Genomic DNA, 27,098 nt, shown 5'->3' with positions numbered 1-27,098 from the left:
TCTTCATTCCAAAGATATGATTTGCATCCCATGTAGAATATAAGCAGATCAGAGCCTGCTTTTGTTTTCAATTCCTTCGTGCTTTCAGAAGACAGAATATGATCAAGTTTATAGTGGCTTCACAAAAATGTATTTTTTTTTAGCTTCCAGAACACACACACACACACACACACACACACACACACACACACACCCTCCACGAACACACTCAGACTGCAGCAGGAGAGCAGCAGGCTCCACTACTTTTGCAGATAGGTCTGCTGGGAATATCAACTTCCTAAGAGAACTCAGCTGCTTACTTTAAAGCCATGATTAATAAGAATGGACAAGTTCAACAAAATGTCAGTGATAAATATAAGCGCTCTTCATATCTGGCCTCAGCAAGTGCTACAGTGGAGTAAGTACAAAGCCTTCAATAAAGGGTGGAGGGAAACCAGTCTAACTTAATTAAACTTAAGTGAAATTTTACCTGATTTTGTTTCAGATAAGACATTTTTCTATAGATTTGCTCCTCCTTATTAGGACCTCATTAGAACTCTTACAAATAACTCCTTCAGGCATGCGGCCCATCGGCTGTGAGTTTGACATGCTTGTCCTGATTGCAGGAGGTGAAGTGGGGCAGAGCATTTTTCTTGGAGGTGAATAAGGAGGCTGGGAAGCAGAGCTGCATTTGTGGGCTCTTTGGAACCAGATCCCACATCTCCTGCCCCCTCGTCTGGGCCTCATAATCCTTCAACTCAATTCTGTTTCTCTTCAGCATTAAATTCGTGGGAGGGCTTAGTTCGGTCCCTGTCTTCATGGTGTCTCTTCATCTGCTCACTCCCTCACCCCTGGCACTTCCGTTTTCCATCCTTATCCCTTAACTCAGCGGTTCTCAACCTGTGGGTCTCGACCCCTTTGGCGGTCAAACGACCCTTTCACAGGGGTCGCCTAAGACCATCCTGCATATCAGATATTTACATTATGATTCATAACAGTAGCAACATTACAGTTATGAAGTAGCAACGAAAGTAATTTTATGGTTGGGGGTCACCACAACATGAGGAACTGTATTTAAAGGGCCAGAAGGTTGAGAACCACTGCCTTAATTGAAACAGCTTCCTCAAAGTTACCAGTCTCCCAGTCAGTGGCCTCTGTCTTCCAATTCATCTCTGGAAATTTTATTTTCCTGGCCACCCCTTTCTTTTTGAAACTGTCTCCTCCTTTGGCCTTTCCCATTTTGTTTTCTTGTTACTGTTAATATTTATAAATAAAGACCTTGGCACTGTTTTTATTTACTTTAAAATTTATTTATTTCAGTTGCCTCCCATTCACACCCTAACCAGGGATGGAAGGGAGAGAGAGAGAGAGAGAGAGAGATCAGTTGCTTCCCATACTCATCTCAAGCAGGGATCAATCCCGCAACCTGCGTATGTGTCCTGGCTGAGGATTGGACTCACAACATTTCGGTGTATGGGATGAGGCTCCAACCAACAGAGCCACCTGGCCAGGGCCCGTGGCAGGCACTGTTTTAGATTTCCTCTTCTCCTGATGCTTGCTGGTTGTTTCAGATGGTTTTTCCTATTTATCCTTTATTTCTATAATAGTGAAGCTTTTTGTTTCTACTCTGTCTTTTCTTCTCATCATTAGTTCTTATTATGCATTTAATTAATTGCTTCAACAATGCTTATTGAAGGTTTAGGCAGAAAAAAGGCAGACTTGGTGGTCTCTATTAAGATAATGACAGATTATCTTATCTAAGTGCTACAAAGGTAAGAGGATGGTGTGAAAGGAGGAACTATGTTATATTTCATGGTTAAGGATGAGGTGACATGTAAACTGAAACCTCTGAGATAAAACTAGCAAATGCAACAAACCAAATGAAGTACCTTCTAGGCCAGTGATGGTGAACCTTTTGAGCTCGGCATGTCAGCATTTTGAAAAACCCTAACTTAACTCTGGTGCGGTGTCACATATAGAAATTTTTTGATATTTGCAACCATAGTAAAACAAAGATTTATATTTTTGACATTTATTTTATATATTTAAATGCCATTTAACAAAGAAAAATCAACCAAAAAAATGAATTCGCGTGTCACCTCTGACACGCGTGTCATAGGTTCGCCATCACTGTTCTAGGCACAGGGGGACACCCAGTACTGCAAAGGCCCCGAGGCTGGAGGATGCTGAGGGTTTCGGAATCAGAAGGAGAACCACAGGGAGCCATGCAGGGAGAAGTTAGAGTGAGACTGGAGAGCTGGGTAAAAGCCAGGCCAAGCAGGACCTCTGTGGGACAGAATTGATCTTTAACACAGTCTTGTGAGCATAAATGACAGTCGAAAGATGTGCGCTGAATTACTAAAGTGAGACTGGCATCTGTAATTATGTGGGGCTGCCCATGGACATCAAATGCCGCTTAATGGTCCTAGGTGATGACAGAATTGGACTTGGAGTGCTCTTTCTCTCTTTCCTCTCTCTCTGGGCAGCTTTATACCTTCAAGTATGGCTTCGTGTGCATGCACGTGGTTAGAGCAACGTAACAAAGTAAAACATCTTCACTGAATAGCCAGTTCAACAAAAGATTTTAAAAGATGATGTAATGGTAATTATAACAATCATGGTTAACACTCAGTGCCAGGTAGGTGCTTTCCTAAGTATTATCTCATTTAATAAGCACATATATTTTATGGCTTAGGTACTGTTACTTTCTCTATTTTACAAGTAAGGAAACTAAGGCACAAAAGGATTCAGTAACTTGTTTAGGGTCCCAAGCTAGGAAGTGGTGGAGTTAGGGTTTGAACGCAGGCATTCTGACTCTAGAGTTCAAACTTTTAGCCAATAGCTGCTTCTTCAACAGAAATGCGGTAAGAATCATTTTGTCCTTAGCTATCTAGTAAGTGTTTACTGGCACACATGTGCAAAAAACACGGAAAGAATAATACATTAACATTTTCATATCGGGCCTCTCCTCTGAGCTTTGGCTTCACATTTCAAGTGACTTTTGGCTCTCATGTTACACTAGTACCTGAGATCACATGTATCATCCTCCTTACTAACACTGCTCTTCCTCCTTTCTTTACTGTTTATACTAGCAGCATTAATCATCACGCATGTTTTACAAAGTAAAACAAGGGAGGCTGGGTGGGAAGAGATCAACCAATGAACTTGTATGCATATATGCATAACCCGTGGACAGAAACAACGGGTGGTGAGGGCCTGGGTGGGGGGAATGGAAGGGTGTGGGCTGGAAGAGGTAAATAGGGGTAGGGGGGAAGGAGGACCTATGTAATAAAGATTTTCAAAGATAAAAATAAAAAAGTAAAAAAAAACCTCAAAACAGTCCTTGATTCCCACCCCTAGTCCAGTCAGTTGCCTACTGCTGCTGATTCTGCCTCTAACGCACCATCCATGCTACCTTCTGTAGCACCATTAATTTGAAAAGATATCACAACAACAATGGGACATTTTTATGTTGTTATCTACTGTTCTGTAAATCTTATATTAATAGTTTGCTTTTCATGTGATTATTCAGCAAACAAGCAAATGGATGGGTCTTTATAGCGTATCCTTATCTTATTTACAGGGACCAAAGCTTGTATGTCTTGGCATCCCCTAGAGAACTTAGAAGAGTGCCTTCCTCATGAGAAGTTAATAAGTAATACCTAAGTTATGTAGTCTGTAGTTAGAGGGGTCTGTTAGTTAAGTTAGGAGAAATTCTTTATGATGATTCTTTCCTAAATAGTACCAATTCCTGCAGAATCCCAAAAGAATGGGATACTGCCCCACCAGCATGGCTCAGTGGTTGAGCATTGACCTATGAACCAGGGGGTCACAGTTTGATTCCCAGTCATGGCACATGCCCAGGTTGTGGGCTCCATCCCCAGTTTGGGGTGTGCAGGAGGCAGCTGATCAATGATTCTCTCTCATCATTGATGTTTCTATCTCTCTCTCCTTCTCCCTTCCTCTCTGAAATCAATAAAAATATATTTTAAAAAGTAAATAAAGAAAAGAATGAGGTACTAAACAGTATACTATCAGTGGTACATTGAAGTATGGCTGGTTTCCCAAAACCTTGTTAAAATCTAACATTACTATTCCAGTCAGCATAGTCTCAAATAAATAAACATATGAAATGAAATACATTGAGTAATGAATAGCTCTAATACCATCCATCTTTTGTACCATTAAGGGTAGATCATCTGTGAACAGCAGGCTGACTGGAGTACTAGTTCCCTATGGTAGGTTAGTCATCTCAAGCAGGAAGTGGAGAAGGAAATGACATTCTCCTTTACTTCCACTCATTTATAAAAGAATACAGGTAATGTAGGTCTAAAGAGCACAGGATCATAACTATGATTTTTAAAAGCTGACATGTGCAAGGACAAAAATCAGAGCACCTAATCCTATATAATAAAAAGCTAATACGCAAATCGACCGAACAGCGGAAAACCGGTCGCTTGACGTGCACTGACCACCAAGGGGCAGACTCTCAATGCAGGAGCTGCCCCCTGGTGGTCAGTGTGCTCAGCCAGAGCCAGGCTTACGGCTGGTGAGTGTAGTGAGCGAGGCGGCAGTTGTGGGAGCCTCTCCCACCTCAGCGGCAGAGCTAAGGATGGACTGCCAGCTTAGAGCGGGCCTAAGCAGTCAGTTGGACATCTCCTGAAGGCTCCTGGACTGCGAGAGGGTGCAAGCAGTCTCCCCCCAGCCCCGAGTGCACAAATCTTGTGCACCAGGCCTCTAGTGTAACTATACTAATAAAAGGGTAATATGCTAATTAGACCGGATGTCCTTCCAGACAAAGCCATGGTGGCGGGGCCAAGGCAGAGGCAGTTAGGGGTGATCAGGCCGGCAGGGGAGAGCAGTTAGGGCGATCAGGCCGGCAGGGGAGGGCAGTTAGGGGGATCAGGCTGGCAGGCAGGCAAGCAAGCTGTTAGGAGCCAGTGGTCCCAGATTGGGAGAGGGATGTCCAAAGGGTCCCCGATTGGAGAGGGTGCATGCCGGGCTGAGGAACACGCCCCCTCCCCATGCATGAATTTCGTGCACCGGGCCTCTAGTAAGAAAATAATGAGCTTTATGTTTAAAAATAAACTCAGATATGGAAGGTTGCATAAGCAGCTTTAAGAGTAGCACAACAAAGTTTAAGAATCAATGATTAGATTGATACGGGGTGCGGGGGGTGTTAAAAATTACCCTTCAAGCCACTACTTTGATTCAGTGGGCATGGAGCAGTCACTGGAGGGTCTAGAAAACAGGACGGTTGTGGTCAGTATTCATTTTGCTCACTCCTAGTGCCAGTCGTGGCTTACATTAAGCCCTTTATTTCCCTTCTCCACTCCACACCCTTTCCTTCACGAGGCAGGCTCCTTTTCTCAGCACTCTGTTTACATGTCCTGCTCCTGATTTCACATCCCTCATCTCACTTCCCTGGTCAGCCCATGTTTCCTTTCAGAAATTACCTTACATCTCAGTTCTTCCTGGAAACTTCGCTTGATTATGTGGGTCAAGATAAAGGTCATTTACACCCATAATAAAATATATCTCCCTATATTGCTTAAGACATAACTATAAGAGACAGTAATCTCAAAGTATGTAAATATACATGTGTAGACACTTTAAAATATGTGAGTTTTGAGCCTGGTTGCTTATTAATATTTTCTAAGAGTCCAGCATTAGTTGAGAGGTATTCTGAAGAGATCATTTAATGTTCTAATAAATGCACTGAAGGAAATGAGAAAAGGAAAAAAGAAAAATCCCACATGATATAAGTAATTCAATGCTTCATTATTCATACAAGTTATTATCAACTACTCATGTTAGGCACTGTGCTAGGCACTGGGGAATCCAGTGTTGACCAATAAAACTCAGAGTTTGTTCAGTGGAAGTATAAAATATAATAAATACTTAATAAGAAATAGTTTTGAAAAAGTTGACAGAGACTGATGAGAAACAAAGATCAAAGCCGAGTCTATGCCAGCTGATGAAATATCTGAAAAGACCTATTCATTCAATGCTACTCATATCCCATGAGCAAAATGTGGCTCAGAACAGCACCTAAAGTACATTCTGAAGATGAAAGTAAAAATGATTAAGATTGGGGAGTTCATTAAGCGAAGCCCCTTAAAAAAGTGTTTATATCTACCAAACTAGAGGCTATATGATAGCATATTCAGGTCATAGGGAAAGAGGGGAATTTATATTCATGAAAAGATTTCAGAGTTAACCAGAAAGGGGAAGACTTTTAAAAATAATTGCCAAGTTCCCTTAATATTTAAACCTCCCCCCCCACCCCCCCCACCCCCGCCAACAACAACAACAAAAAAGTCCTTCCAGAGGAAGTGGCAGAAGAAACCCCATTGCTTGACACATTAAAAACCAGATGGTCCAAAGCCCCAGACAGTTTCACGAGGGGGATCCATCCTTCACTGGGTGAAAGCAAAGGGACCAGACTAGCGCAGTTTGTGTTTTGAATCTCCAGCTTAGCAATGCTATAAAAATAAGGATGCGCGTTTCCTTGGACTTTTCCTGAATTTCCTAGCTCTCCGCTGTGCTCTTACAGCGTTCTACCAGTATGTTGACTTCTACTGAGCTGGCCACACAGGAATCGCCTGTTTACTTGGGCGTCTCTTCTGCTAGCGCCAAGCACCGGGCTTATCAGCTTTTCCCTGGCCCCTGTGGGAGCGCTGTGTGCCCGGGTTCTGGGAATGCTCCTGCACAATGGTTTTGCATTGGCTTCTGCCAGAGCCCCGGGAGTTTCACAGTATTTATGTTAAATTCCTGGGCTTGGAATACCACACTTGAAGATAGTATAAATTTGGATCTCACATTGTTCAGGCTTGGGGTTTTGATTTCTCACAGGAAACCCTCTCCCTCCCCCTCTGACCACCACGTTACAGAGCCCTAGAAAGACACAAAGCTTTCTTGTGACTTCCGTAGGCTGGTGGGGGTCTTACTTCCAGCTTTCTGCTTCTCACTGGTCGAGGCCTTATCTTCTGGACCCATGAAGAGGTTAAAACTCCAGCCTCCACCCCACCCTGCAGATGGTCAGTATTCCCCTTTGAGTAAGGGGGAAGACATTCTGTTTCAGCTTGGTTGACCATATTGCCGGAGGTTGGATTTCTCATCATAAGTAATCAATTATTGCAAAAACACTGCAATACTTAGCATAATTGTAAGTGCTTGATTTATAAACTTCCGTTCAAGTCAAACAAAAATTTGCGTATGTACTACAGGCAAGGCTCTGTGCTAGGTGTCTAATATCGCCCATCTCTGGAGTACTAATTGGCTTTTACTCTTAATATTAATTACTTCTTGACAAGAAGAGACTTTTGTTGAACTTATAAAGGAAGAGATCTTGAATGGATGCTGAATTTATTAAGTAAATGGTCCTAAATGGCTGCTTATTACTACCTAGGGGGGAAATGACATTTGTATATACAAAGAATGACTCAAAAGTCATATCAAGGTAGAGATCCATCCAGATCCAAATGTGCATCTTGGCTTCATAAGCCAAGAATAAAACATATTTGCATTTGAGGTTATGTCAGATGAGGTTAATGTGGTTCCGTGAGAATATATCTTAAAAACAGGGTTGACATTCCAGTCAAATGAAGTCCACCTAATTTACATAATGTATTTTATTTTCTATGCCAATCAGTCATTTTCTCTCCCAGAAAGTCAACCCCAGTGTTTGCACTGTTCATTTGTGAAACTTACATGACATAAACAGCATGTGACAGAAGGTGTTTGTTATTAAGAGAGAATATCATCTCCAAGAAACTTGTCATCTGGAAACAGAAAAAAATCTCACCAAGTAATTTGATTTGTATCATGGCTTTTTCACTGTTGGCCACATTTGTGACAGCTGATTTCATATTAAATATTAGCAGTATTTTGTTTATGCTCAGATGTGCTACAGTAGGACGTAGATTTTACCCAGAACCTTCCTGGTTAGAAAGTGTAGCATTCCGGTTAAATGATAGACTTGCGGGCTAGTTATGAAGAGCATAGACATTATATCTAAAAAAAATTAGACTGCCACCTTGGTGTCGAAACGTTGAGGTTTCACATTACCCTTGAATCTTATAAAGTTACTGTTTTTGGAGGTCAAACGTGGTAATATGTTGGGAATTTTATTTGCTTCAAAGTAATAGAAACAGTTGTTAGCAACAGTATGGCTTTCCGGAAATCATGGATATTAACATAAGTTGCATGATTATCATGAATGAGCTACGGAAATAGTTAATCTATTGCTGAAAAGAATTATTGTTGGACTTTTAATGTAGAAGCCAAATTAGAGTTTATATTTCTCATGTTCAAGAACATTGTTTTATTTGTGTTTCTTGCAGTGGCATATCATCTTATTTGTAAATTTTTGTTGTAATTTTGTTGACATCTATTTTTAAAAAGCCTAACTGGATAGTGTTGAATCTTTGGGTTTGTGAAGTATGTCTATGATTTGTTTTGTTTTGATATGACTTTTCATTATATGAAAATACCCATGAGACGGGCTCCTGCTGAATTTTTGGTCACTATGTCGTCAGTGCTGTGAGTGTATATTGTCAGTTGTTTAAACATTGTTGAACCCACTGTGGGCCGACAAGAAGCATCTGGGAGCCAGACTTTTCCTGTGGTCACATGCCAAGTAGTGTATCATATTTCCTCACGAACGTGAACTATATTGAGATGATTTTTCTTCTTGAGTTATTTTAATCCAGAAATTATTTTCCAAAGCTAAGTGAGGATCATATGATAAAATTGTTTATAGCTACCTGAATTCTGTAATAGCGGGTTGAGAATTACTTTTATTTAGCTAGAGTAGGTGAAAATAAGTCATGCAATTAAACTACATTCAGATAATTAACATTGGTCTCCTAATTAGACTGTTCAGGAAAGTTCTTCTGTCATTCTTGTATTCTCTTTAAAGCAATGATTTACTTTAAGGAGGGTCAGTAAACACTGAATGACCCTTTAATTAAGTGCTATAGTTGGGTGTGCCATTAAATATACGTGTGTGATTGCATTATTTAATTACACAGAAATAAACCCTAAATTGCATTTTAATATTTACAATTATAGCATAACATTTATGTTAACTAAAAATGCCAGGGAAAGTTTATAAAATGCCATATTTAACTTAAAACCATCTGAACAGTTGTGGTTTGGGGATGAGAAGACAAGGACACTTTGTCCTACTGGAAAGTAGGCCAGGGGTCATTCTTGGAGCCCTGACTCTGCCTAGACTCTCGGACCCTGGGGTGGCCGGGTTTTGTCTTTCCAGCTCAAATATGATGACTCCATCTGCTACCCTGGGACACTATGGGTTAGACCTTGAAGAAGTAAGATCTGACTTACCCACCACATACACTGAAAATTCCCTGGCTCTTGAACACAAGAGCAGACATGTTGTTTATGTTGGCTTTCTTTCTAGATTCCAAGTAAGAGACACTGCAAATGAGAGTTCAGCCTATTCCTTTAGGGGGCCAAAACTGAGCAAGTGTGTTGCTTTTTAAGCTCAAATTTTTTTTCTTACATACTTTGAAGAACATCAAATACTATTTTGCAGGAATGAACACCAAGACCTCCATCAATGGATGCCCAGCCTCCCTTTCTTCCCCCTTCAGATCCTACCTTACTTCTCTTCAGCAACTCCTTTCTGCAGAAATACCCTCGCTCTAGAAGATCTTTCATTTTCTATACCATATTTTCCTCTCTCATTTTCTATAACTATAACATATTTTATCAGACATTTGTCTGCATGTCAAAAAACTGCCTCTTACTTTAGAATTGAAAATGCCTTAAAATCATAATTCTGAAAGTCTCAGCACTGCCCCTCGTAGGTACATGGAAGTTTGTATTTTGAGAGTGCCATCCTCGTGTCGCGAATAAAGTGTTTTAATCTGCTGCATTTTTCATGTCTTGCTGCAGTCAGGTCTGTGTGGGACTCTGGCTGTCTTCTTCAGGATTCATCCATCTTCGGGGGCTCCCGGCTGGGACGGAAGCTACGTTCGGCTCTGCCGGCTTCAGGGCTTGGCCTTCCTCTGTTTTCTCCTCGTATTCCGTCTCCGAGAGGGAGGTGATGGGAGATGATTTTTCCATTTGCAAGCTGCCTTCCAACTGAAAGAAAAATGGAGGGGGCAAATGGCAAGCTTTCCACTTTCCATGGCCATTACGAGCACGACTCTTCTGCGTTTGTGCGGTGCACACTATTTTTCAAGGAGCTATTTTTTTAAGACTGTCACAGTTAGCCAAGTTATTGTGTCACTGAAGATTGTTAAAAGTAAGAATATATGTCAGTGTGACATTACGAGTATTAGCTTTCTCATTAGTTGCGTGTATGGCAGTAGGTTAAAGTGCTGTTTAGTTAATGAACAAATACAGGAACAAGTGATCGATGCAAGACTTCCATCGGAGGAAAGGTGTCATGCTTCAGACCTGGGCTCTGGAGGCAGACTGCCTGGGTTCAAGTCCTGATACTACTACTTACAGCTGTGTAATGCTGAGCAAGTTACTCAAGTATTTCTGTGCCTCCATTTCTTAATCTGTAAAATGGGAATAACAGGAATACCTTCCTCATAGGGTTTTGAGGATTGAATGAGATTTGTGTGCATAGCGGCAAGCCTGGTGCTTGGTACAGAGTAAATCTTCAGATTGTTATTATAATCCCTAGTATTATACATCTTCAATGCACAGGGCATTGTATGGGCTTCTTCACCTCATTTTATCCTCACAATAACTCTCTAACACAGGTTTTGTATTTCTGATTTCCAGATTGGAAATTGAGGTTCGGAGAGTTTAATCATCTTGTCTGTGTTTGTTTGTACAGGTAGTAAAGGAGGGCTCTGAACCTCTGGAGCACGGGTTTTATTTGCACTTCTATAGCTCCATTGAATCTTTTGGTGTTAATAGGAGATTAATTTCTGCTTTACTAATTTCATTATAATTAATTTTACGTTAGTATTATCTAGGGAGGTGCACCTATGTTTTGACACTTAAAGGCAAGTGACATTTGAAGATACAGTGTTCTAATTAATTTACATTCTAATAACGATAGAACACAGCCATTCGACACCGATGTGAAAGAAATCCGCTGCTTTAGGTCAGTCTTCCTGGAGTGTTGTCCCAGGGCCAGCAGCATGGGTGGGAACTTGTCAGAAATGCACATTCTTGTGCCCACCCCAAAGCCACTGAGTCAGAAACTCTGTGGGCGGGGCCCAGCATCTGGGTTTGAACCAGCCCTCCCGGTGATTCTGAGGCCTGCTGAAGTTTGAACACCACTACTTTAGGTAAACAGCACGAGATGGGGTTATGCCAGGGATACAGGGATACAGATGTAGCTTATGATAGCTCTTCCCAAACTGGAAGTTGTATATGGCAGAGGGAGCATGTGGTGGTAATAGAAAAATACAGGTGGGGCCGTTACTTGATAATTGTCCTATAAGTATTCAATACTGTGTGCTCGATCCCTTCCATTCCTTAGAGTTAGGGCTTCTAAGCAGGTGGTAGAGTATTGCTTTAGGCACAGCCGAGTGAGTCCAGCCGAGTGAGTCACCAAGAAGCACTCCTGACCCTCAGCTTCCTACGGCTGGGACACACACAGCCACGGATTGGGATGGTTAGTTTTTCTAGCAACTAAGAATCTTCAACTAAGAGGAACTGATTTAGCAACGAAGAATCTTCAACTAAGGGGAACTGATACTAAGAATATGGAGAGAAAGAAAAGCAATAAACAGTCATTACTACTGCATCTTTTTTTCTCTTCAGATACAGTGTAAGCGTGGAAGTAGCATATTGAAAAGCGAGTGAGGCCGGAGGATCTAGGAAGTAAATAGGGAAACTGCTGCTATATCCAGATTTGATTGTAGAAAAAAAAATTAGACAAAAGCAGTTGTCATCTTAGAATCCATCATAGCCAGTGAGGAAAAACTGGCCATCAACCAGACATATTTGCCTAGTCTGTAGGAAGGCACATTTCAGCAAATTCAGAGAAAGAATAGGCACAAATGTATGGTGTTAAAGACAAACAAGTATTTAAAAATGCCAGTTAATCTCAAATGGTCCCAATGAGGAAAAAAGGAAGATAAATGAAAAGATAGCAATGTCCTTGTGCTAGAATCTGTCCAATGAATGTAGCTTTAAAGTTACCTGTATTAACCATTGCAATGGCCAGATAACCAAAGAACATGAAAATAGCTGAAATTTGTAAAATATGCTAAGTACAACATAGTATGATTGCTATGTGGTTTTATTTGTTTTTTGAAATTCGCTAGGGGCAATAATTTAAATAAAACAATTCAGTTTCTTCCTTTTTCTTTCTTTTTCTTTTCTTTTTTGCTCCTTTTCTGTCAAGAATTATCTTCCAACTAATAAGATTGTTAAGAGGTAATAGAAGCCCAGGATGGGCATAGAGATTCTAATAGAATACCTGGCTAGCCAAAATCCATTTGGTTTTCACTCATGAGAAACACACACTTGTTCCGTGTGTGTTAGGCTGTGTAATGCAAGTGTCCCCCTGGGGAGCTCACGCTGGGAGGAGGGGGTGACTGACGAATAGACAGGGTCGGAGTCCTCAGCGAGGAATGCGAATGAGGCCGGTGCTGTGGCTGCAGAGCACGAGGGCAAGCGTGGCCAGCTGTCTGGAGGGGTGTGGGAAAAGCATCCTACGTTGGCGGACATTTGAGCCATGCCTTAAAGATGAGTGGGAATTAAGTTAGTCGTCTGGCCCAGGTGAGCCTACATCACAAGACAGCTTGTGAATGAAGCCATTGGCCTGCTGTCACTGATTGTGAGGGGAACCTGGAGGATGAAAGGGATGTTAGACGTATGGAGTCTAGCAATTGAATTGTGAACTTTTCAAAAACAGTAAAAAATTGTAGTATCTGAAGTTGGGTTCCCTGAAGCAGACTCTGAGACAGTTGTAGGTAGAAGATTCCTGGGTGAGTCACCTTGGGAGACACCCTTGTATAAAAGTGAGGAAGGCACTGAACCGGAGGAGCTGACCCACAATGCAGCCGGGGCGGAGGCCTCAGCTGAACTTGCTTTCAGGGACCACAGGACTGGGATGACTTTTCAGGGTTGTGCCAAATTGAGGCAAAGGGGCCTGTCTTCATATCCCCACACCAGCTAATCATTGGCTGCGGGCTGTCCTCTGGGAGGGGTGTGACCTTGAGTGAGGCAATGTCCTGCTGCCAAGGGCAATTTCTAGCAGCAGTGTGAGCCAGCAGCAATCTGAGTCCCCAGTTGCAGGATGGCTGTGTGGGCCCTGAAGAGGGGATGTGGGAGGAGCACCGCATTATCCCCACAGGTGTATTCTGCAATTTCTAGACAGAATTGCAGACACTTTCTAGACAGAATTTGGGGACTTTGGAGTGAACTGCAGAGAAGCCACTAAATAAGGCAGCGAAGAGTCCTTTATCATATCTAGAAATAGTGATTGCTAGAAACCAACATGGGTCCAGAGAAATAACAGACATGTAACTGGACTTCAGTAAATCATTTGGCCGAGATTCTCCCAAAAGCTTTATAGATATAAAGACCATTGGATAACTGATCATACAACTATGCCCTAAAGGTATTGATTAATTGATTTTATGAATGCCTTAGGGCTTAATTCTCAATATTGTCTTATCATATTAATCAATGCCTTGGATGAAGATACACAGGCAAATGCTCTCAATAGACTAAATCATGGGTCAAAGCTAACAAGGTGAAATATGATAGGATATCATACTTGCTCCAAAAATCTGGTTGCACAAGAATGAGAAAGGAAAGACTTGGCTCGGCAAATGGGAAAAACACATAGGATTTTGGTCAACAGCTCAATATGAGTCAACAATGTAATGTAATTCATTCCTGAGATTGTGTGCTTTGGGAATATAAAATAATTATCAGTGTTATGGGTTAGCAGAATATCAGTTCTTCAATGTTGTGGATCAACAATGTTTAGATATTTAACTACTGTACCCTAAGATGTACAGGGTCATGATTCTCACATTTTTTGTTTTCAGGAGCCCTTTACAATCTTAAAAATTACCAAGAACCCCATAAAGCTCTTGTTTATGTTTATGTATTTACTGTATTAGAAACTAAAACAGAAATATTTTAATGCTTATTAATGAATTAAAATTACAATGATAAGCACATTACATGTGAACATAAATAATGTATCTTTATGAAAAATAGCTATATTTCCCCAAAATAACAGTAAGAAGAGTAGCATGGTTTCTATTTTTTCAGATCTCTTGAATGTCTATCTTAATAGAAGACAATGAGAATCTCATATTTGCTTCTGCACTCACTCTGTTGTGATGCTGTTTTAGTATAAGTACAGTCAGCATATGAAGAAAATCTAGCCTCACAGATATGTAGTAGGAAAAGGGAAGAATTTTAATAGCTTTTGCAGGTAATTGTGCATATTCTTCATTGATACTGTACTCAAACTTGACAAGGGGTAAAGGTTAGTTGCCATGTAGAATCCAAAACCATATCAGTGAACTTTTCATACTCGGTTACATTGACATTCCTGGGCCTGTCTTGTACTTGAGTAACCATGTGTGTTTTTAAAACATCATTGGTCAGTTGGAAATACCGGTTCACTACATTGGGCATAACTCCCAAATATTGACAAAATTGTGATACAATTAAAAAAACACATTCACTAACTCATCAGAAAAGTCTTCAAATACTGGGAGCTGTCAAGTTCCCAGTGGCAGATGTAAGTTTCTAAAATTCCAATTTTTACTTGAAAGCTCAAATTTGATCATTGGCACTAAACAACTGTCCGTTGTTTTCTTTGAAATAAGAAGCTGGCTTAGCCCTGGCCGGTTTGGCTCATTGGATAGAGCGTCAGCCTGCGTACTCAGGGGTCCCAGGTTCGATTCCGGTCAAGGGCGTGTGCCTTGGTTGAGGGCACATCCCCAGTGGGGAGTGTGCAGGAGGCAGCTGATCAATGTTTCTCTCTCATCAATGTTTCTGACTCTCTATCCCTCTCCCTTCCTCTCTGTAAAAAAAATCAATAAAATATATTTTTAAAAAAGAAGCTGGCTTAGTTCACTTTTGAGAAATATCTGCCAAATTCCCAAATCTGAGAGAGCACCGTTTGTCAGTGGTTCTTTGAGTGAGAACCGTGTTCCGTGGGAAAAGGCGCGGCTTCAGCTCGCCACTCCTCTTGCACATCTGGAGATGCAGCCGAAACACTCCGTTCTTCCTGCTTATCACACGGAGCATTAAAAAGACATGGACTCAAAGTGGCTATTAAATGAAAAGAATAAGATTTGCTACTTTATCAAGGACACTCTTAGGTGAACCTGGCTTGTTTGTTTCTTTTCGGTGCTAGTGCCAGGCGGTGAAGAGCACAGTGACAGTTTGGTGCCATTGCGCTGATTTATGCTGGGTGTCAGCAGTTTACCCATCATTGCATTGCAGCATCAGTGCAAATGTTAACACAGTGAAAAAGGCAGATATCTTCATTTTATTATGGAAATAGTTTTGACCTCCTAGAACCTCCAGCCCCCCAAAAAGTAACCAGTGCTGGTGGCAGGGATGTGGAGTCATTAACGGGTGATGGTTCCTCTTGTGGGTCTGTCTGTGCTTTTGCTTTCTTGGGTTCCTGAAAGGTTAGGGCGCACTGCCTGTGAGGGGACGAGTGTGTCTGCATAAGCCAATGGAGGAGGCCAGAGCCATGGCCTGAGACACGGAGCTCTGTATCGATAGCTCTGCTTTTCCCCCTAAGGTTGGAGTAGACAGTTGTAGGTCCTTATACAACAGCCACGTTACAATGAAATGGCCTTAATACCAACCTATCCATCATTAGATGGTATTTTTTTTTTACAGATTAAATTTTAAAACAAACCAAACTCTAAGTTGAGATTAAATATTTTACTTTCTGAAAAGGGATTCAAAACAGTTTATAATGGAACACATATACATTTGGGATATTCTTATTTAAATTGAGAATAAAGAAAATCCAGAAACTGAATGAAGGTTCTGGAAAGATGTTCATCATGGTCATGGATAGATAGATCTGGATGATTTTTAAACATTTTTATTTTTGCTCGTCTCTATTTTCTGACCTTCGGCAATGAACAGATACGATTCTTCATAACAAGAACAGTATAAAAAGGTTAAGTTTTTTTAAAAAAAAAGAACTTACCTGTAGCAAACTATAATCATGCCAGAAACCCTGAGCCAGGTAGCAGTTACTCTGAGGAGTAATTTTATTTGAACTTTCTTGGGTTAAAAGAATTTTAATGTTGCAGAATTTAATTAAAAACCTACGAATTTGAGCTTTAAAATATAGCTGGAGGTGTTTTATGCTGTCGAGGATAGTGGGTTCCATACCCTGGGGCAGGAAGGCGCCACGTGCCGTAACTGCCCCTGGTCCAGACTCTTTAGGAGGAGGCTCATGGTCTGACTCACAGTTGCTCTGACAGAGTCTGGCCTATTAAAATCTTACCTTTAACCCGTGTGCTTTCTTTGCCTGTCGTAGTTGCCTGTAGGTGATCAAGTCCACATAAGACAGCTCCTGAATAGGCAGGTCTTTCCGGAGCAGCCGCGGGCTTGCTCAGAAATGTGTGCCGTGGGCGTGGCATGGAAGGCAGTGCAGGGAGAGGAGAGCCCGGTGCAGGTTGCACGGCCTTGGTCCAGTCACCCAACTCCCCCAGTCCGTTTCCCCTGGAAGGAAGGAAGGAAGGAAGGGAGGGAGGGAGGGAGGGAGGGAGGGAGGGAGGGAGGGAGGGAGGAAGGCGTATTACATTTAAGGTTTTTCCCAAGTGCTTCCCCTGAGCCTGTCAAATGAGGTCCTTGCTTGAATTTGAGGTTTTGCCTGATGTTAATAAGTTTAATATCTGTAAAAAATAATTATTTTTGTACTTTGAGTCATGTACAAAGTATTAATTTTAATATAGGACAGAAATTTACTATAACCTAATGGCATTCTTTCTTGCTTTTGAAATGCAGTGTTAAACCCTACAAGAATAAATGTCAAAGTTGAAAATTAGACTGTATGATTGCACAACTATTGCTTATTTTGCTGCCTTTTATATCATATTCACTTTCTTGGTTGCTAAATTAATACATGGTTGCAAAACACCTCGCTCCTAAGATTATTAACTTGATATTGCATGCTAATTGTGCACTTTTTTTCTCCTGAGAAATCTGATTATCTCATTGTCCTCCCCAAATCCTTTTGCAAAGTGCCAGGGGATAGACATTCTCTCTACTTTACAAAGATGACACTGAGCATTAGAGACAGTGTCAAGGTCACATGAGTAACTAGAACTTGAACAACAGGCCTGTTTGCCTAGTTTCTAGAAACGTAAACATGAAGTTTTAATAATACTAAGAGGCACATGTTTTTGTCTTTATAAAAGTATATTTATTATTGCTGTAAATTATGTCAATCTATTAGATAGATGAAAACTCTTTAGAAATGTCAGATTTGAAATTACCAGGCCCTTAAGGAAATCACTTTTCCTCATTGTCATAATTTGAATTCCCTTGTCCATACCCCCTGACCTCCACTCTTCCACTTTGCCAACCCTTCCAGCAGCTTCACAGCATGCCCAGTCTGGAGAGAGAAGAGGGGGCGAAACCATTTGTGTAAATCTTTCCTGCATTGCTCCCTCTTTCACATGGTGCTGCTAGGACTAGCCAGAGGTGTCTTTGGTTCCCCATCCGTCCGTTCCATCTTCTCCGGCTCAGGGACATCTTGCTTGCAAGGCCCCGTACCCGAGCCCTCGATGAAATGTGCAGAGTAGCCTGTTGCTCTGCAACGTTGGTGAACTTCTTTCAGATCTTTGCTTGTAGAAAGCCTCAACTTCACCGTCTACATTTAACCACGATTTCCTTCTTGAAATTAAGTGAGAAAGAAAAGCTGTCTGGCCTAGAAGTAAATCCGTTTTCAATTACAAGTTTACATTAGAGACTTTTCCAAAACATCAAACACTGTGTGCTGGCTTCAGGGGTGTTGGAGCCTGTGGAGCGTGAAAGGTGCGGAGGGAGAGCCAGGAGAATAGAAAGGAGAAGGTACAGGTTCGGGCATCCCAAGTTGAAATTAAGTGATCTCTAAAAGGATCACTTAACCCAAGATATACTTCAGGTGCAGGGCTTACGTGAAAATGTTTTCCAAGTTCGTAGACAGCCAGTATTTGAATGAAACTTTAGAAACCGATCCATCTATAAACTGAAGATTTTAATGGAAATCAAGGAAGTGGCACTATGACTATAAAAGCTGGGGCTTTCGAGGCACGGAACCCAGTTCAAGTCCCAGCTGTTGTTCTAACTAGACATGGGGACCTGGACAAGTTAGACAAGCTCCGTAAATTTCATTTTTGCATCCATAAAATGATGGTAAAGGCACCTGTTATTACCCTATAGAATTGTTAGGAGAATTTGGTTATATAATGGATACAAGTGCATCTAAATGTATGAACATGTAAGTCATAAATATTAATTTCTTGAGACAAATATATGGTCACATAATCAAATGAAGCTGGACAGGTTGAGATCTAAACCCAAACTTTATTTCAGAGCATAACTTTTGATTCTGTGTTTTATGTCTTTTAAAATACATTGTAATTCTGTAGAGCTTTTTTCTAAAGGTATTTAGTGTGAAAGGTGATCATTGTGTGAGTCAAATTTTTTTTTTATGTTGCCGTCCTCTTCTCCCTGGAAGACATGATGAAATAGAGACAGACTCATAGATACAGAGAACAGACTGACAGCTGTCAGAGGGGAGGGGAGTTGGGAGACTGGGTGAAAAAGGTAAAGGGATTAATAAAAACAAAACAACAACAAAACACATCATAGACACAGACTACAGTATGGTGATTTCCGGAGGGAAAGGGGGTTAGGGGAGGGACGCGAGGGTAAAGGGGGGATAAGTGGTGATGGAAGGAGACTTGACTTGGGGTGGTGAACATACAATACAATATACAGGTGATGTGTTATAGACGTGTACACCTGCCAATGTCAGCCCGATAAATTCAATAAAAGTGTTTTTTTTTAAATCAGTCCCCAGCCCTGATGTGAACATCACACACCCTAGCTTTCCCTAACAAATTGTCTTTTGCCTTTTTATATCAGCTACATGGGTCATTCGCTTCGTGTTGTTGTTGTTTATCCTTACAAAAAGAATATTAGTAAACTAGAAATAGCCATTTTGTAAAACCTGCATAGCTAGACAGATTTGTGATCCTTATTAGGGTAATAATCCATCCGTTATGGAACTGGGTCAATTTGTAAATTCAATTGATTAATCTAGCAGGAGAAAAAAAAAGGTTTTGACTTTTCCCATAGTAAGCATTTCCTCAAATGGTCATCATCCTAAAAAGATTTGGGAAAACTCATTTCTCTGCTATTCTTCCTCTCTTCACTCCACTCAGAAAGAAGGCTCAGTGTGTGTTAAAAAGACGAGTGAGAGTGGAGTTCAAGCTTTGGATGCTGTAGGGTCTGCTTGCTCCTGGAGGTTCCATATTTTTGACAGGATTTAATGTTAAAACCTTTCGGTGACAACAGAACATTTCTGATCCTCATTGATTAGTTTAGTAAACGCAGAACTATATTTGAATTATATTCTGCAATTTCACTTTATTATTTTCATCTTCTCTGATAAAATCTCCTGCTGATCCCTTTAACAATGTGTGATTGGAATAATAACTTCACATGTTGAAGAGTTTGTGCTGCAGCTGAGAGGCATGTAAATACAAGCTGCTTATTTGCAAGAAGCTTCCAGATTTGCAATATGATTGCTATGGAAACCACATAATGAAAACCTTATAACCATCTGTGTGGTTTGATGGATTTTACTGCATAGCTGAGCTGTTTTTGTTTACTGTTATTAAAGTGTTGAATGGAATATATTAACCCACAAATGTTGACTATTTGAGGTATTAATTAGTATTGTATAATGACATCATGCCTCAACACCAAAACAAAATATGTTGAATAATAAACCTAAATAAAACATGTGTTTCTATTTCTAATATGTTGTGAAGGTGATTGTTATCTAGAATTTTAGTCACTTGTCCTTATATATATTTTTGAGTGGTGTTCTGTTAATAAATGCATATAGTAGAATTTATTTTCATGATTTTTGAATCCATCTGTTCACTCAGTATTTATTGGACATCTTCCTTGTATCATATACTATTCAAGATTCAATCTGAGTTTTTTTATCCCTAAGATTAAAACACACACACACACACACACACACACACACACAACAGATTTGATTTTGTTGTCGTTTACATGGAAGCTGTTTTATTGTTAGATCAAGATGAAATGAGTTGTTTAAACATTGTGAAGAAAAAAATTACTGTATGAAACACAGAAGGCTTTGACCTAAAAATATCAGTCCTAGGTTCAAAATGAAGTGTTTTTAATGAGCATCTGATCCTCTAAAATACTGCTTACTAAGCATCTCACATTGATTTCAATTTACATACTTATAGTAAATATTGATATTTAAGTAAATATTTTTAATATCATTCTGGTAATTTAAAAATACACTGTGCATATGATAGGCACTTAAATTTTACTAAAATAATAATACATTCATAGTAATAAATTCCAACTTGTTAACTTTGCTAAGAGCCAGGTTTTCATTTAATTATTATAAATACTTTCTGTGATCTCTCAACACTGACTTTGGGTGGTGAGTCTAAATCCCATAGTCTCTCCTTAAGAGCCAAGAATGCTGCTTCCAATTTTGAGGGGGTTATGGCTTTTGATTGAAGACAAGTGCCCTTAACTATTTTTGAATTTACTTCTTACTTATTGCATTTGTGACCAAATTGGAAGAAAGGGAGTGCTGGGGGAAGAGCAAGTGTGAAAAGTAAGGAAAGTTTTCTTTCACCTTCAAAAATATTCACTACCTGTAAAATGAGTAGGTTAGGCTAAATGCCTCTAACTGTCCCTAATATCCTTAAAATTTGATGAAAACATTCCTAACACCCTAAGGGCCAGTGTGGTAACTAGGCCTTGAGGTTTGGCAAAAGTGAGAATTGTTGTTGGAGAAACATTTTATTAGGTCTTTTATGTATTAACTAGAGGCTCAGTGCACGAAATTCATGCACTGGGGGAGTTGTCCCTCAGCCCAGCCTGCACCCTCTCCAATCTGGGACTGCTGGCTCCCAGCTGCTCACCTGCCTGCCTGCCTGCCTGAATGCCCCTAACCACTTCTGCCTGCCAGCCTGATCACCCCCTAACCACTCCCCTGCCAGCCTGATCGATGCCTAACTGTTCCCCTACCAGCCTGATCTCCCCCAACTGCCCTCCCTGCCGGCCCACTTGCCCCCAACTGCCCTCCCCTGATGGCCCGGTCACCCCTAACTGCCCTCCTCTGCAGGCCTGGTTGCCCCCAACTGCCCTCCCCTGCAGGCCTGGTCACCCCTAACTGCCCTCCCCTGCTGGCCTGATCGCCCACAACTGCCCTCCCCTGTAGTTCATCTTATGGCCACATGGGGGCGGCCATCTTGTGTGTTGGAGTGATAGTCAATTTGCATACTGGTCATGACTAATTAGCATATCTGATCGTGACCGTGAGGGCTTCGTGACCAATTTGCATATTACCCTTTTATTAGTATAGATTATTACTTGACTGAACAATATTAAATTGCCAATGTTAAGTTCAACTTACTATGTATAAGGTACCAAATATTTCCAGCTGTTCCTTATGTTGGAGCTTTTATTATTTTGTTTGAACTGAGTTACAAAAATTCAAAACAGTTGTAGTTGTCTTATAAGCACAGCAGTTCCCAACCTTGATTTAAATGTTGATTTTTATTAATCACCACTTTAAAATTTGCATGCATCTTCTACATTTGCATGTGCCATCCTGACCCTTCTACCCACCTCTCCAGTTGCCCCTGGCCATTTCCTCCGGGTCACCCCACCAGCATATTCAATCTCTCATGTCAGAAACACAACTCCTTGTGTTTCCTCAGCAAAATAGCTTAGCTCAGCTATTCTCCTTTTAGTAATGATGTTCCATTTCTCAGTTCACTCAGCTCAAAACCTCAGCCATCCTCGGTTGCTCTCTTTTCCCCTTTAGCCCTCCACCTCCAGTCAGGCTCAAAGTTTATCAATCCCAGTTCCTTTACCCCTCACGACCATCTCCTCTCCATTTCCTCTGCCCCTTCAGTTCAGCACTTCCTTCCCCTCAGCCAGACTTACAGCGTCTCTCCCCCACCCCCCTCCTCCAGAATCTAACACAGTGGGATCAGATGACCATTCCTGAAGCATAACTTCAGTCCTGTCCTTCCTTTGCTCAAAAATCTTCTGGGGCTCATATCGCCCACCAACTACAAGTCTGAGTCCACAGCAGAATGTTCACGGCCCTTCAACCATTGGCCCAAACTCCCCGCGTTGTCTCCCATCCGACCCTCTCCCTCTGAGTGCCATGTTCTTTGGCTAAAATGAATATGATGGTGTCTTGTTCTTTTGTTTATGCCTTTCTGTCTGGAAATTTTCTCCTTCCCGCCTCTCATTCAGATTCTCTCCTTCACTCAGGGGTCCTCAAACTATGACCCGAGGGCCACATGCAAATACAAATATTGTATTTGTTACCGTTTTGTTTTTTTACTTCAAAATAAGATATGTGCAGTGTGCATAGGAGTTTGTTCATAGTTTTTTTTTTAAACTATAGTCCGGCCCTCCAACGGTCTGAGGGACAGTGAACTGGCCCCCTGTTTAAAAAGTTTGAGGACCCCTGGCTCAGAGCCTTCATGGTATTCCCCCGTGGGGCGCTTTCTTCTCTGCCCTCCTTCATGCCTGGGCCTCACATGTCAGGTTGTATTCCCCATCCCATTTCCCTTTAGATTCTGTCTTCTGACCCTCTAGGCCAGCGGTTCTCAACCTGTGGGTCGCGACCCCTTTGGCGGTCGAATGACCCTTTCACAGGGGTCGCCTAAGACCATCCTGCATATCAGATATTTACATTACGATTCATAACAGTAGCAACATTACAGTTATGAAGTAGCAGCGAAAATAATTTTATGGTTGGGTCACAACATGAGGAACTGTATTTAAAGGGCCAGAAGGTTGAGAACCACTGCTCTAGGTTGTCAGCTTCCTCAAGGCAGATGCTCCCTACGTCCTTGCCTCCCTGGCAGAATCTGTCTCTTGCATGTGGTTAATACTCAAGGAAGAGTTATTGGTTGAATTATTTAATAGTCATAGTAGTTATTTCTCTATATTTTGCATATTTTTCTTTAAAGTTTTTGATTTTTTTTCTGTGAAGTTATGATTCTTTTTGAACCCACTTTTTCTTTTGCATGCCATTTCATTCATATGCCCTGCCTTAAATATTTCTAAGTTGTATATAAATCCTTAGGTGAGGAAAGTGGTAATGTAATAAATGCTTCTTTGATGTAAAAGCATTAAATAGTCTGTTGACTCTGTTAAAAACTCTTCTCGTTTCATCTTACCATAATCCTTCCTGTAGCTGGAGAACATGTGGTGGGAGGGTGTGGGAATAGGTAAGGCGCTTGATATGTGCATGATAAGGAACATGGACTTTATGATCACAATCCTAAGTTTGAATAACAAAAATTAGAAATTGCTTTACCTTTTCCAGTCTCAGTTTAGTCACCTGAAAAATGAGGATTGAAGAAGTATTTATCTATGAAATCTTTCCTGTGCTGTGGTGTATGACACATAGCAGGTTCCCGGTATAATGGGTGCCTTGAAGGGTAAGGATCCTTCTAGTGTTGTTCTCTGAGATCCAGTGAGAAGACCTATGAAGTCTGTGATACTCAATAAATGATTTTTACATCACACATTTCTCTCTGCTATGATGATGTTTTAGGGACCATGGTTTTATCTGTGGTTCTCCTGCCCCAGTTTAATGTGGTCTGTGTAGTACTGGGTATCATTTTACTGGATGTCAGGGCTTTACTGGATCTGAGCTCATCCCAGATGAGTTTCTATAAGTATTTAAAACAGTGAAGCACTGGTACAGATCTCATATTCTATTAAGCCAACCAGTAAGGTTGCTATTTGGAGGTTTATTGGTTCAGCTTTAGATTACTGAAAAAGGAATGTGAATATGGAATGATTTCCTTCTTTGAAAAGGAATCTTTGTGTTATAAACTTTGAATTTTGCTCTTCAGATGAGGTGAGTCCTGTACTGTTATCCCGAGAAAACCCTTCAGTAAGCTGTTTATGTTGTTTATTTACAGATGAGGAAGAGGACGCTGCGCCCGGGAAAGTGGAGGAGCAGAGGAAGATGAGTCAGGACAGCGGTCATCACAGCACAGGTACTGGCCGCAGAGCCTCCCGAGGATGCTTGTCTTGGTTGTGTTCACTTTCTCGCCGCTCCGAAGGCGTTCACACAGCTCCCCAAGCTGAGCTCCTTCGGTCTGGATATCTTATGGCTGAGAAGCTGCTTAGCCCCATTTAGGATGCGTGAAAACCACTTGAGAAGGATTTATAAAGTAAACCAATTTATACAAGGTATTCCTTCCTGAATTACTTTGTAATGACTCAATTAGCTTTCATTTCTGCACAAAGGAGATTTAGTTGCATAAATTAGCTTATCATCATTGAGGAAGTGTCACTGCTAAAGGACAGCTTATAGATACAACATGCAGTTGCTGTCAAACCTATAAGAATGTAATATAGACATCTGTGTATACTTTGTGCCTGAGCAGAACAGACTTCTGCCATTCAGAGACTAACAGGGGACAACAAGTTGCCCAGGGGACTGGCAATGTAGACATCTCTGAAAAGGTCAACTTGACACAGGCTCTGACAATCGACCCGCAGCTCTGTCTTCTTTGATAAAAATCAGATAAACTTAAGACCGCTAATTGATCTGCAGCCTGTTTAAATGTTGGCCATGCATATCTTCATTGCATATGATTAACACGGAAAGCGAACGAACTGGGTAAGAAATGCCAGGGTCCACTGACAGCAGCTTAAAAACCGCAAAAGGACACTGGTGGCCGACAGGTCTGGGAAGGAGGGTCCCCTTATCCATGTCCACTTGCCACGCCGCCCTGAGCACTAATTATGACCGAGGCTTGGAAAAATAACCACACGTGCTGTGCAGAGAACCACATGATACGGGCAGCTGCTCTTGCTGTTTGTTATTTCCAAACAGCGGGAGATAAACCCTGTCTGTGGCGCAAGCACGAGGTGAGTTTTGATAAGCCAGCAATTATTTTACACGACAGAAGAGAAGGACAGCGTCTTATCAGGACTTCAGCCTCTTCATAGCCACATGTCAGCAGGGCAAGGCCTGCCCTATCGTCCCATGTCCGGTGAGAGCTGTAGTTGGGGTCACCTTCCCCTCTCTGATCCGTCCATACATCACTCTTTCAAGCTGTCACAGGCAGGGTGGACAAGGAGTGTGTGTTCAGGAAGTCGCTCTCCAGAGTCCTTCCGACGGCGACATGTGGAAAGGAAACGCGGCCTGGTTTCCAGCCCCGGCAGGAAGGCAGGAGCAGGTTGCTGCGGAAGGTTGGGGTTTGCTTTTGTCAGAAAGGAAGTGAGGCCGGAGTCAGGAGCTGTTAGCACTCAGGCCCCGTGAAGCGCAGCCATAAAACACAGGCGGGGTGAAGTCTTGAGGACCACGCTCAATAGTCATTTAAGGAGATATGTTTTATTATGTGTCACAAGGCCTCCGCCGAAAGCATGTCGCTTCCTTTTTAAAGATTTCAATGCAGGTGTAGAATGAAGACACATACAGCTATTCTTTCCACAAAGATATGTATTTTGGCTTAAAGCACTTGTATTTTTCAAAAGCCTTTGGTAGTTAACTATCTCCCAAACGTTTGCCTCTGAGGGAAGGGGAAAAAATCAGGCTTTCCTCCGAGGAATGCGTTCAGTAGGTCCAGTTCCTCGTGCAATAGCCATAAATTAGCACTGCAATAATTCTTATCTCTGGTGACATGAAATTCTTTTCAAGCAACAGTTTCCATGCTTTCGCGTTGCGGCGACCTTTGCTCTCCGAGGCTGTCTAGGAGGTAACCCTAGAAGTTTGTTTGCCGTGCAGGGCAGCGAGCTGACAAGGGTATTACTATCTTGTTGCACACCGCATGATGTGAACTTCTAACCTTGCTCAAGAATGTTATATATTTCTCACATTGACTGATTTTACTAAAAAAAAAAAAAATCAGACTAATGTAAAATACATAAGTGAAAACAAAATTAATCACGGATTCCTTACGAGTTCTTTCATGTTCATGCTTCTGTATCTTGCTTATGTTATTATACATATCCTAAAGATTCCATTTTTTGAACAATACGCTTACCTTTCTAAAGTTGTTTTTTAACTTATACCACTAAAGGAGAGATTCTACATTATTTTATTATTGTATATTTCATCCATTGTCATCACGTTTAAAACCTTTTCATTTTTCGCAAAAGTATCTCCAACGTTTAGTTTATAAGTTTCATAATAATTTTGCTCTTAATACCCAATGACCTGTTTTTGTATTTTTGAAAAAGCAGGAGCAAGTATATTGTTTAAATCTGTCACAGGCTGGCTAATTTAGATTTTTTTTTCTTTCTTTTTTAACCATTCATGCCTCTCAGGACAAGAAGCATAAATAATGAGATGATTTTTTTTTTGTAATTTTGAAAACATAGATCATGATGTGGATGGAATAGAAAAACCAACCCGTGCGGTAAAGACAGCTAAACAGATTGTATTCTGAATGTATGCCCATCTGTGGTTTATGACATGATGCTTCACCCCGTGTCCTGTTGTTTTTTAAAAAAATACTTTCCCCGGATGCGTTTTCCGAGTGTAGGTGAGCAGGGTTCCTTCCGTGAGCCGACGGTGCTTCTGAGGCCACGTCTAGGCACAATTTCTTGGTGTCTGTTTAGCCACAATGAAAATTTTAAAAAGTAAACTAGAGCAGCAAGGAACAAGACTCGCCCTAATTTTATGTCTAGAATTGATACCAAGGATCTGAGCATTACTTTCCGGAGGAGACCAAGGCAAAGCAGCATCCGCCGCCTGGCTTCTCCCCAGCGGCGATGCTGCTGTATATAGCTCGTCCAGCTGACAGAGAGAGAATGGTAAAGTGTAGGCCCGGGCAGCACGTGACACAAACAGCTTATTATTCCTCAACAGAGCTCACATATGGGACCCAGAAATGAGGCTGGTCTTTGGG

At 41.3% G+C, this 27,098-nt stretch overlaps 1 protein-coding gene across 1 annotated transcript in view; it reads left to right on the top strand.

Moving 5' to 3' along the window:
* Positions 1 to 27,098, top strand: part of SKAP2 (src kinase associated phosphoprotein 2) — a 150,000-nt gene that overhangs the window by 104,647 nt on the left and 18,255 nt on the right. The window contains exon 10 of the mRNA XM_070424470.1: positions 24,156 to 24,233. Within this exon, the coding sequence (XP_070280571.1) occupies positions 24,156 to 24,233 (78 nt within the window). The remainder of the gene's footprint in view (positions 1 to 24,155; positions 24,234 to 27,098) is intronic.

This window comes from Myotis yumanensis, unplaced genomic scaffold (assembly GCF_028538775.1).
Source record: "Myotis yumanensis isolate MYYU_CA2020_CCGP unplaced genomic scaffold, mMyoYum1.0.hap1 SCAF_9, whole genome shotgun sequence".
Taxonomy (NCBI): Eukaryota; Metazoa; Chordata; class Mammalia; order Chiroptera; family Vespertilionidae; genus Myotis; species Myotis yumanensis.
This window is presented reverse-complemented; position numbering and strand designations above follow the sequence as displayed.